This window comes from Physella acuta, unplaced genomic scaffold, assembly GCF_028476545.2.
Source record: "Physella acuta isolate Inbredline_101_S28 unplaced genomic scaffold, ASM2847654v3 ptg001322l, whole genome shotgun sequence".
Taxonomy (NCBI): domain Eukaryota; kingdom Metazoa; phylum Mollusca; class Gastropoda; family Physidae; genus Physella; species Physella acuta.
Genome location: NW_026732837.1, coordinates 565,383 through 578,286, shown reverse-complemented (window position 1 = coordinate 578,286; position 12,904 = coordinate 565,383). Strand labels below are relative to the sequence as shown.

At 40.5% G+C, this 12,904-nt stretch overlaps 1 protein-coding gene across 1 annotated transcript in view; it reads right to left on the bottom strand.

Annotated features, from left to right (window-relative positions):
- Positions 1-5,770: 5,770 nt before the first annotated feature.
- LOC131958371 (U3 small nucleolar RNA-associated protein 15 homolog) overlaps positions 5,771-12,904 on the bottom strand; it is a 52,053-nt gene continuing 44,919 nt past the window's right edge. Inside the window, exons 9-13 of the mRNA XM_059323373.1 lie at positions 9,144-9,296; positions 8,569-8,670; positions 8,202-8,335; positions 6,352-6,410; positions 5,771-6,166 (exon numbers count right to left, since the gene is read on the bottom strand). Coding sequence (XP_059179356.1) covers positions 5,865-6,166; positions 6,352-6,410; positions 8,202-8,335; positions 8,569-8,670; positions 9,144-9,296 — 750 coding nt within the window. The 3' untranslated portion in view covers positions 5,771-5,864. The remainder of the gene's footprint in view (positions 6,167-6,351; positions 6,411-8,201; positions 8,336-8,568; positions 8,671-9,143; positions 9,297-12,904) is intronic.

Sequence of the window (12,904 nt, the reverse complement as noted above, 5' to 3'; positions counted from 1 at the left end):
TTGACCGTAGGGCAGACCTGTCGGTCTTACTCAAAGCCTTCGACGAGGGCTAAAAAGTGACCGCGAGTGAAATTCTCTTTATATGAGCTCTATTACGAAAAAAAATTTCCTCCGACGACCCCCCTTGATATTTTGTGAGGTGGTAGGAGAACGCCTTGGGGTGTCACAAAAAACTCGCCATGTCCGGGAAAAATCGGGAAATGGGTCAAAACTGACCAGTCGTATTTCCCTATATAATCTTTGTATTTTATGGGGAAAACAGAGGGTCATTTCAAAACGGATTTTATGGCACTTACTCTCTTTACATGTGGCTCAGTTTTGGCATGCTTATAGGTAAATGGCTTGACCTTTAGGGAAAACTGTCGGTTACACTCAAAGCACTCGACGAGGGCTAAAAAGTGACCGCGAGTGAAATTCTCTTTATATGAGCTCTATTACGAAAAAAAAATTCCTCCGACGACCCCCCTTGAAATTTTCTGAGGTGGTAGGAGAACACCTTGGGGTGTCACAAAAAACTCGGCATTTCTGGGAAAACTTCGTAAAGCGGTCAAAACTGACCAGTTGTATTTCCCTATATAATCTTTGTATTTTATGGGAAAAACAGAGGGTCATTTCAACGCAGACTTTAGGGTACTTAACCTCAGTATATCTGGCTAATTTTTTGCATGCTCCTAGGTCAATGGCTTGACCTTTAGGGAAAACTGTCGGTTACACTCAAAGCCCTCGACGAGGGCTAAAAAGTGACCGCGAGTGAAATTCTCTTTATATGAGCTCTATTACGAAAAAAAAATTCCTCCGACGACCCCCCTTGAAATTTTCTGAGGTGGTAGGAGAACACCTTGGGGTGTCACAAAAAACTCGGCATATCTGGGAAAACTTCGTAAAGCGGTCAAAACTGACCAGTTGTATTTCCCTATATAATCTTTGTATTTTATGGGAAAAACAGAGGGTCATTTCAACGCAGACTTTAGGGTACTTAAGCTCAGTATATCTGGCTAATTTTTTGCATGCTCCTAGGTCAATGGGTTGACCTTTAGGGAAAACTGTCGGTTTCACTCAAAGCCCTCGACGAGGGCTAAAAAGTGACCGCGAGTGAAATTCTCTTTATATGAGCTCTATTACGAAAAAAAAATTCCTCCGACGACCCCCCTTGAAATTTTCTGAGGTGGTAGGAGAACACCTTGGGGTGTCACAAAAAACTCGGCATATCTGGGAAAACTTCGTAAAGCGGTCAAAACTGACCAGTTGTATTTCCCTATATAATCTTTGTATTTTATGGGAAAAACAGAGGGTCATTTCAACGCAGACTTTAGGGTACTTAAGCTCAGTATATCTGGCTAATTTTTTGCATGCTCCTAGGTCAATGGCTTGACCTTTAGGGAAAACTGTCGGTTTCACTCAAAGCCCTCGACGAGGGCTAAAATGTGACCGCCAGTGAAATTCTCTTTATATGAGCTCTATTACGAAAAAAAAATTCCTCCGACGACCCCCCTTGATATTTTGTGAGGTGGTAGAAGAACACCTAGGGGTGTCACAAAAAACTCGGCATATCTGGGAAAACTTCGTAAAGCGGTCAAAACTGACCAGTTGTATTTCCCTATATAATCTTTGTATTTTATGGGAAAAACAGAGGGTCATTTCAACGCAGACTTTAGGGTACTTAAGCTCAGTATATCTGGCTAATTTTTTGCATGCTCCTAGGTCAATGGGTTGACCTTTAGGGAAAACTGTCGGTTTCACTCAAAGCCCTCGACGAGGGCTAAAAAGTGACCGCGAGTGAAATTCTCTTTATATGAGCTCTATTACGAAAAAAAAATTCCTCCGACGACCCCCCTTGAAATTTTCTGAGGTGGTAGGAGAACACCTTGGGGTGTCACAAAAAACTCGGCATATCTGGGAAAACTTCGTAAAGCGGTCAAAACTGACCAGTTGTATTTCCCTATATAATCTTTGTATTTTATGGGAAAAACAGAGGGTCATTTCAACGCAGACTTTAGGGTACTTAAGCTCAGTATATCTGGCTAATTTTTTGCATGCTCCTAGGTCAATGGCTTGACCTTTAGGGAAAACTGTCGGTTTCACTCAAAGCCCTCGACGAGGGCTAAAATGTGACCGCGAGTGAAATTCTCTTTATATGAGCTCTATTACGAAAAAAAAATTCCTCCGACGACCCCCCTTGATATTTTGTGAGGTGGTAGAAGAACACCTAGGGGTGTCACAAAAAACTCGGCATATCTGGGAAAACTTCGTAAAGCGGTCAAAACTGACCAGTTGTATTTCCCTATATAATCTATGTATTTTATGGGAAAAACAGGGAAATTTTAACACAATTTTTAGGTTACTTAATGTCTGTACATCATGCTACGTTTTTGCATACACTACTAAAGATGACTAGGCCGTATGGAAAAACTGTTGGTCAGACTCAAAGCCCTCGACGAGGGCTAAAAGATGATCTTGAGTGAAATTCTCCTTATACGAGATATATATATATATAAATAAATTGACGAACGATCCCCTTAATATTATGTGACGTCGTAGACCGACCATGGAGGGTAACAAAAAAACTTTATTCCCGTCATAAACAGCCATTATAGTCGTTAAATATGTTCATATAACGTAATTTCTTATATAAGCAAACAATATAAGTAAACAATGACATACGTCATACGTTCAGTTTTCAAGGGAGGTAACGTTTTTAAAATTATTATTTTTCAAATAATTGTATACTATTTTAAACAGAAACAGAAAATGACGAAGTATAGCATTTGTTTTAGTACAAAATTAAGTTGTTAATTTAGTTAAGTATGTTAATTAAATTAATTAATTAATTTCAAAAGGCAATGTAATATAAACTATGAGATATACTGTTCATGAAACCTGTGTAGTTCTAATTCCATTTTAGTTATACATTGCGTACTTTCCAAAAATTCTGTACGAACATAATATAAATGACGAACAAAAACATGTCTTTTCTAAAGTTAGCATTACTGTTTAAATTCAACTTATTAAAGCACTCCACACCCAATCCATCGCTAAATAATTAAGTATTCAAATTCTCAAATGTTTTTTAAAAACCTAAGCGAAGCTAGGCAGTATGCCTAGTATATATATATACCTAATCCTAATCAAATATCATAAAATTGAAATAAAATTGTTAGTGGCTCTTTAAAACTAGGAAATTTTGTAAACTGTAACTTTTGGCTCTTCCGTCTCTAAAGGTTGCCGAGCCCTGGCCTAGGGTTTAAAAAGTGGGCCTGCTCATTTTAATAATTTTTCTATCATTAGGAAAATTTAACCTATATTTTCAGCACAGATTAAGTTTATAGTAAACTTATATGTATAGTCAAAGGTGACGTCTTTTTTCGACGATATACTCAACCAAAAATGTAAAACAACAATCAAATGTAGCTAAATTGATTATGAATAATATGAAGGATGAATATTCTCTTTTAGAAACCTCGACATTAAAGATGTCAATAAGTGCATGATGATGTATATAATATTAAGTCTTTTATAACGCTATGCATACATTCTTCTTCGCCTTCTCGACGCCTAGTTGAGCAACAGGTACAATGTTCATGTTTATCTAATCTTTCTTGTTTGCTTCTAAGATCTCCACCAGCTTCTGTTTGTATTCCTTATCTAGTTGCAAGTTGACAGTTAAAAAATCACTTGCAGGCCAGCAGATCTAGAATGATTATTGATTATTCTAATGAAAATATCTAGGCTCTCTTACTCAGAGTTTCTTCCAGGCATCTCTTGGGGGGGGGGGGCAAAGCCCCCCCCCCCCAAAAAATCTACCGCCCCCCCCCCCCCCCCCGAGCGAAATGAAATTTGTATAATTTGTATAGAAAATATATACTTTTAACAGTGTCCGCCCCCCGAAGAAAGTCTACCGCCCCCCCCCCCCCCTCCGAAAATGTCAAGTGCCCCCCCCCCCCCCCCGGGAGAAAAAAGTCTGGAAGAAACACTGCTCTTACTATTGCCCTAAATCATCTGCTTCTTATCGAAAGAGATCGGCGTTGGCAATGTCATGTCTCACTAGAAGCCCGTATGCCGAGTTGGCTGAAAGCGGCCGCCATTACGGCCATTCTCGATTTGAACAATAATTTTTTCTTTCCTATTTTTCTATTGTTGTAGCTATATTAATTATTAATGATTATGTTTTACAAGTGTGCCATTTACACTTCCGATACGACATCAGTTTTTTATTTAAAAAATTATTCTATGTATGGACTATGGAAAATGATGTTGTGGATGTCTTGACATAGTATACCAAGTTTCATCTCCATCGGTCAAGTATTATGTAAATTATGACATGCGTACAAAAAATATCCGTCTCGCAATTGAGTAAAATGCCAATACAACTTTATTTATAATATGCAATTCTGGATTTGCTGTTAACTTACTAAAGAAGCAGCTTAGGGGTCGTCCATAAATTACGTCACACTCGAAGAGGGGGTCCGTAATTTTGTGACTGTGTGATGAGGGGGAGGGTTCAGATTTTGTGACGTTACACTTTTGCATTATAATTAAGACTTTCTCTATACTTCGTATATACGAGAAAGTAAAAAAAAAAAAATGTTAGAAAACGTATTTTAGCCGTTATGTCGCGTTTTAGAAAACTTATAATAAATTGTAATAGGAATTGATTAAAACACTCTATGTTGACAGAGTTCAGACAATGTGTGACGGAGGGGAGGGGGAGGTAAAAATTGTCAAAAAAAAAAACGTGACTTTATTTGTGGGTGACCCCTGAATTGAATGCAAACAGTGTAAATTATAGAGCAGAAAATTTGTATTTTCTTTAGGAAACATTTTTAATCAGAAATAGGGTTAAGTACTACTTCCGGCTGTCACTCACAATGTGATATAAAACAGTGAAAAAGCTATTTTATTTAGTTATGCAACTGAAACAGTAGGCCTACTCAAGTTTTTTCAGAGTGCCATTTTCGGTTACCGAAAATCGCTCAAAAGTATAAAGAAAACTACGAATTCGACTACCGTGTCGGAAGGGGACAGTAATACACTTTATTAAAAATGGAAATGATCAACAGTGGACTTAGTGCATGGGCCAAATAAATCGAGCCATTGAATCAAATAACCTGTTACGCCTATGTTTATGAACAGACATGCTTTAAAGAATAACAAACACATAGTTCAGTTTCACGAAAGTATTCAAAGCAAGAACATGTAGGCCTAGATCTGTATCTGTTCAACTAAGACGCAAGTTGTCCGTTCCACCAGAGCAATTAATTTACCAAGTTTTCCTGGATACGAGTTAAGTTTAAAAATAAATTGAACAGGCGAATCCTTAATGATTAAAATAAAACCGGGCGATGATCACGTCACGCGCGCAGTAAGAATAGTTCAATTTAGCCTGTAGCATTTAGGTGATTAATAAACCTACATTTGATTGATTACTTATACCGTCGGTGTTATGGCATTGGTTTTCAATTTCGCACCAAAGTTAATTTTTAAAAAAAATAAACGCCTGCATGTGGGAGGATTGTATGGACAAGATGAAAGTTAAAAGTAATAAATTAAAATCTAAAAATTAGTGGGTTTTTTTTTAACTTTAATTACAAATTTATTTGTGACCACGTGAGATCGAGCGCAAAGAAATTAGGTAGTTTAATGGGGAAAGAACCGAATGGAAAATTAAATATTTGAGTTATTCCCCTTTGACCATATTTCAATAATAAGTAAATTAAAATATCTGAACTAAAATCAACACTATACAAAAACACAAATATTAAAAGTAGAAGTCTTTAAATTAAATATGCATTTTAATTTCAACAATTGTGTAGAATTTTCATAATACATTTTTAAGACATTAATAATAATAAAAACTATAGTGAACACTATGTTTTGATCATGTGATCAGCATGTGTCGCCAATGATCCAATTTGACTCAACAAAGAATGTCCTTCAACAAGTTCATTAACTGTGTTACTGTCTGTTTCCATCCCATTTTCCCCACTGGCACTCGAGGTTGTGGGTAGCAGAGTTTGGTTCTCAGCTACAGCAAACAACAGATCTAAGGAGCCCATGATTTCCTGGACACTGGTCATCAGACGGACCTCCAAGTTGACCAGCTCTTTAATCTTCACCAGCACTGACACCAGAGGACCACTGTTCATTAACTCAGACAGACCATAGATTTCTGTGACAAAACATGTATAAGGATTTCAAAATTAGAATGTATTTTACATTTTATGATAGTAAATAAAGCAAGTATAAATAGGCCTACATCTAATTTTTTTTTCAAAACAAACCATAACAAAAAAAAAAAGTGTATATGGTCAAATAAAAGTACATTGTCTCCAATAGTGTGTTAACATGACTTACCCAGTATCAGGTTGAATACATCCATCAGTGTACTCATAAAGGCAGGATTACTCAGGTTTCTGAGGACATACAAAAGTAGTGGTAGAAAATAAAAACATGGTTGAGATATGCAAGGTGTAGATCTTTTATTTCTATTTCATTTAAAAATAAAAAGATTGAATCCTACATAAAGGTATACGTAAAACATTACTTATATGACACATATGCTGCTGATTAAATTAGCTAAACGTCAGCTGACTTTCTATTACATGAATGCTGAAAATAAAATCTAAAAGCTTTTTGCCTCCTTTTTCTCCAACTAATCCTCCATTCCTCCTTCTACTCACCCAGCCCTATATCTCTTCCCCATCTAACATTAGAGCAGTTAATTTACAGTGAAAGGAAAAAGTTGAAAAACAAAGTACAAACATTTGTAAAGCCATAAGAAATTAAAAATCAAGTCAACCAAATGAGTACAGAACTGGTGAAATATTTTCCCCTAACCAAAACCATAACTCATTACTGAGGATAATATTTAAACTTCTCTAATGCTGGCATCTGGGTAATTCTCCCCCCACCCTCCACCTATACAATAATAGAGGCATGCCCCAGAATTTATTTCCTGTATCCTCTCGCTTCTACAACATGCACTTCCTGTGGTGCACTCTCATTCATGCATGAGGAGTTAATGGATTGCACAGGTAAATGATTCAGCTAGAATTTCAGGCTAATGGGCTGGAATTTTCTCATAATTACACGCAATACATTTCACATCTACTTTGACTGGTGGAATCATCCTGATCATCCCCCATAGGAAGGTAACATTTTAAAATACAGGAATCTTGTTTTCAGATTTTCAGGTGGGATTTTAACATACCTTGTGGGGAAAAAAAAAACACCTGTTGTTTTTTTTCCCTCCCCTGATATAACTTATGAGCATACAGATCCTGAACTTCAGACTAATGACTTTAACATAACAGGTGAGTGGAAAATATTTTTTTTTTATATTACTGTGCTTAGACTCTATGTACAGCATTTTGATCCATTAAGAATAATTTAAACTTAGGCAATGGTTTTTGTTACTTAAGTAAAATTCCTTACACAACAGAAGCAGGAAAAATTTTAAAGTCCTGCGAACTTACAGTAATATCAGGAAAAGAATTACCAGCAATAATTAAAAGGGAAAAAGTGTATATGACTAGAAATTTGACAAAATATTTTAAACGGTTTTTATGTCTATGATTAACAAAATATGTCAGTTATTAATAGGGCTTGTAAGTAGGTCACTAACTTCTCGTTCTCGTACCTGCCAGCTAGTATTTTTCAAAGCAAATATGATCGGTAAAAAAAGTAAAAAGAATAGTTACTTCCGCTATTGTTAAGTTATTTAAAATCGTGAACAATGATGATGCTAGACTACAAGATGCAGGCTAGCTTAAAGAAAAATATAGCCTACGTTAGATTGTGATTGATTTTTCAGAGAAGCTTAAAGTTTTTAAAATTATTAATTCAAATCCATGACAGGTTATTTGATGCAATTTGAGTAATCTTGGTATTTTAACAATCTTGAAGGGATGCCTAGAAAAAAAAAAAGCCACCACATTTACAACAATTAATTTGTTTTAAAAATTATCTCTCTTCCTGGCCAACGAGATTTCAATGTGAAAGTGAAAGAGACTTACAAGCTCTGTTACAATAGTTAAAAATTCAAATTTGAATAAAGCAAAGCACGACTTTTAAAAATAGCAGTTTATTACATTTTACATAAAATATGTGAAATGTGAGGTTCCTTACGTTAAATGGCACAAAGCCTTACTTTTAAAAACAGCAGTATATTACATAGACATGAAAAGAAATGTAAAACTCCTTACTTATGAATGAAGCGGAGCACCATCAGAAGACTATTGTCATCTCTACCAGATAATGCAGCTCTAATGTGACCCCGTCGAATCAGCTCCTGCATGACACTAACTGTCACTTCTGGATTATTGACTCGGATTTTTACCTGGTGAAAAATCAGAGCAAAAATATTTTTAAATTTAGAGCTTACTTCGTTACATTCCATAGTTTATGGTTATTTATTTAAAATTTGACGGATAAGTTGGTTACAATTTCATGTTGTTAAAGTACATTTCGGTTTTTTTAAAATCACTTTTTATTTTTCAAATCTTTTGTTCAGCAATGGTTTCAAAAATAGCGTATTTCCACAAAAAAAAACAACAACTGGTGTACAAATACCTGTAAGGCAGCATCCAAAGCTTTAGTGTGGTTAAATGATTTTAAATGTCTGTCATATGGTGCCAAAAGCTCACGTCTCTTAATGGCTATAAAACTATCTGTCTATGGAGCAGATAAATACAAGAATTTAAGTTACATGTTTTAGAGATCCACAATGTCTTTGTTTTTTGTATTTTATTTTTATTATAAAGTTTTAAGTTTTCCATTTTGAATGGGAGTACATAAATAATGACAAATGCTTAAGTTCAAAAGTTTTTTGATGCAAATATATTTTATTAGCCCCCCCCCCCCCCCCCCCCGCCTTTATTCCTGACTAAAGAGAGCTGCCCAAAACAGTCTGGTGTAGAGGTGTAGCTGCAACCCTTACTCCTGAGAGGGCTCTAAAGGAATAAGTCATGTCAAGTCTCTAGTCATTTCTAAGGGTTTATTATAAAGAAACCCAGAAACTTGAGCTGACCATGATGAAAAAGCTGATGACATCAATGTGATTTGTCCATTGACTATATGATCTCAATGGGGAAGTGGAATACCAGTAGAAAACAATATTTGGCCCAGCTATACTGGGGTCTACTCACTTTGTTGGGTACAAATGTTTTAGCATGGTGTGAATGACCTCTCAGTTTCAGATTCTTTTTGCTTCTGGTAGGTTCTGGTTGTACATCTGGCTTTCTCCTCTGTATGGACAACATCTTATCTGCCATCCCCACCACCAACAGGTTGTCATCTGGCTAGAAACACACAATGATATACATTTACAACAATGTCAAATGAAATCTTATAAAAAACAAAGAAACCAAACAGACTTTTGGATGTACCCTTGTTGTAGAGTAAATACCAGGTCTTTAGAGCAGCAGTAGTAACTATGACAGGAGGGAGCATGGTCCAGGTGTTAGAGCAGTAAAGAAGAAGTAACTATGATAGGAGGGAGCATGGTCCAGGTGTTAGAGCAGTAAAGAAGAAGTAACTATGATAGGACGGAGCATGGTCCAGGTCAGCAGCGTAGCGACCCCTCCCATTGCCCAGGGATAAAATTTCAATTTGGTGCCCCCCCCCTATATTTTATATATTTATTATTCAAAACTGCAGCTAAAATGAGCTTTTATTTTTTTCAACCCATTTTGGCGTCTCTAGGGTGGACGCCCGGGGACATATGTAACCCCCTCCCGTCGCTTCGCCTCTGGTCCAGGTGATAGAGCAGTAAAGAAGAAGTAACTATGATAGGAGGGAGCAGGTAATCAAGTGGTCCAGGTGTTACAGCAATACAGATGTAGCACCTATGACAACATATAACTATTTTCTTACATCATCATATGTAAAATCTTCAAATATTAAGCACTATAAATTTTAAACATTCTCTAAATGCATCTGGTTGTGAGGATGTGCTTAAATTAAACACAAGAATTCAGACTTGCTCACCAAAAACATGAAAATAAATTTTAAGTGCTCAAAAATAGCATAATGTAAAAAAAATTAATTTCAAAGTTGTTAATTCACAGGTTTTAAAGCTCTTTTTAAAAAAAAAAAGTCTTTTAAAAAAATCATAATATAAAAAAAATGTCTTTAGAAGAATAATCTAAGATCAAAAGACTTTCCCATTTTCTGTTTTTTAACTCAATTTCTTTTTTTGTTAACTGATAAAACAGTTCAAAGCCAGTTTATATTAAATAATAATTCCAAGCCCACCAAGAGCTGCCTGTGTGAATCCCCCTATCGTGAAGCATCTGCCTGCGGTAACTTAATGAAATCTGAACACATAAAACCCCTTGTTACAGTTGGACGCAAATATTCCCCGCTTATCGACCATCTTCTGATATTAAAACAAAAATCCCAGCCAAGGTGAGGGTGGATACGTCTCTCGAGGACTAAAACAAGTGCAGGACCCCATCCTCCTTAACATACCTGTAATACAAATCCTACACAGGCTATTAAGCTCATACTTTCACGTGATTACACCCCCCCCTCCACCAACTTCCCGTTTCCTTTCTCCCAGCCGATATAGCACTGTATTAAGATCATGAAACAAAAAAAATCTTAGCAGACACTAACTAATGAACCCTGGGATTATCGTTACGGCTGATCTCGGCATAGGAAACATTCCTTTAATCCCAGCAAAAGATAACGGCTCTTAAGTCTACTACCCCGAGCCCTCAGCATCCCGTGTATCTCATGGCCATTATAATCCTTATCGCCGTGGAATCTACCAGCCTCTACACAAGAATAGGAAGGGGGTAGAATATAGAAGGGGAAAAAAAAATCCTCATTTGATGTGAACGATTTAACAAGCAAGGGAGAGAATGCATGCTGATCCACGTTCAATTGTTAAAGAACGGGTTAGGAAAGCAAGGGTGGGGTGAGGGGGCGGGGCGGCGGGAGACATTTTTATTTCTCCAGAAGCTGGTGAGAGAGGGAGGAAATAATATCAGAAGAAGATGCGGAGATTCATCTGAAAGTTTTCTCGTTTAATTAAAGCAGTGGGAGTGTGTGTGTAGCAGGATCTGGCATGTGAACGTGGATCAGTTAATGAGCTGAGAGAGTTGCATGACGCAACGATCGCTCCTGCAGACTGAAGATGTTGCACAGGCCCGGCCCTCCCGCCAGCAGCTGGCACCAGACCCTAGACCTACCCATCAACAGCCTGCCCCAGACCTACCCACCCACCAGCAGCCTGCCCCAGACCAACCCATCCACCAACAGCCTACCCTAGATCTACCCACCCACCCACCAACAGCCTGCCCTAGATCTACCCACCCACCAACAGCCTGCCCCAGACCTACCCACCCACCAACAGCCTGCCCCAGACCTACCCACCCATCAACAGCCTGCCCCAGACCTACCCACCCACCAACAGCCTGCCCCAGACCAACCCATCCACCAACAGCCTGCCCTAGATCTACCCACCCACCCACCAACAGCCTGCCCCAGTCCTACCCTCCCACCAACAGCCTGCCCCAGACCCACCCACTCACCAACAGCCTGCCCCAGTCCTACCCACCCACCAACAGCCTGCCCCAGTCCTACCCACCCACCAACAGCCTGCCCCAGACCTACCCACCCACCAACAGCCTGCCCCAGACCTACCCACCCACCAACAGCCTGCCCCAGTCCTACCCACCCACCAACAGCCTGCCCCAGACCTACCCACCCACCAACAGCCTGCCCCAGACCAACCCATCCACCAACAGCCTACCCTAGATCTACCCACCCACCCACCAACAGCCTGCCCTAGATCTACCCACCCACCAACAGCCTGCCCCAGACCTACCCACCCACCAACAGCCTGCCCCAGTCCTACCCACCCACCAACAGCCTGCCCCAGACCTACCCACCCACCAACAGCCTGCCCCAGACCAACCCATCCACCAACAGCCTACCCTAGATCTACCCACCCACCCACAAAAGGCCTGCCCCAGACCTACCCCTCACAAACAGCCTGCCCCAGACCCACCCACCCACAAAAGGCCTGCCCCAGACCTACCCCTCACAAACAGCCTGCCCCAGACCCACCCACCCACCAACAGCCTGCCCCAGACCTACCCACCCACCAACAGCCTGCCCCAGACCAACCCACCCACCAACAGCCTGCCCCAGACCCACCCACCCACCTACAGCCTGCCCCAGACCTACCTACCCACCAACAGCCTGCCCCAGACCTACCTACCCACCAACAGCCTGCCCCAGACCTACCTACCCACCAACAGCCTGCCCCAGACCTACCTACCCACCCACAAACAGCCTGCCCCAGACCTACCTACCCACCAACAGCCTGCCCCAGACCTACCTACCCACCAACAGCCTGCCCCAGACCTACCTACCCACCAACAGCCTGCCCCAGACCTACCTACCCACCAACAGCCTGCCCCAGACCTACCTACCCACCAACAGCCTGCCCCAGACCTACCCACCCACCAACAGCCTGCCCCAGACCTACCTACCCACCAACAGCCTGCCCCAGACCTACCTACCCACCACCAACAGCCTGCCCCAGACCCACCCACCAACAGCCTGCCCCAGACCTACCCACCAACAGCCTGCCCCAGACCTACCCCTCACAAACAGCCTGCCCCAGACCCACCCACCCACAAAAGGCCTGCCCCAGACCCACCCACCAACAGCCTGCCCCAGACCTACCTACCCACCACCAACAGCCTGCCCCAGACCTACCTACCCACCAACAGCCTGCCCCAGACCCACCCACCCACAAAAGGCCTGCCCCAGACCTACCCCTCACAAACAGCCTGCCCCAGACCCACCCACCCACAAAAGGCCTGCCCCAGACCTACCCCTCACAAACAGCCTGCCCCAGACCCACCCACCCAGCAAACAGCCTGCCCCAGAC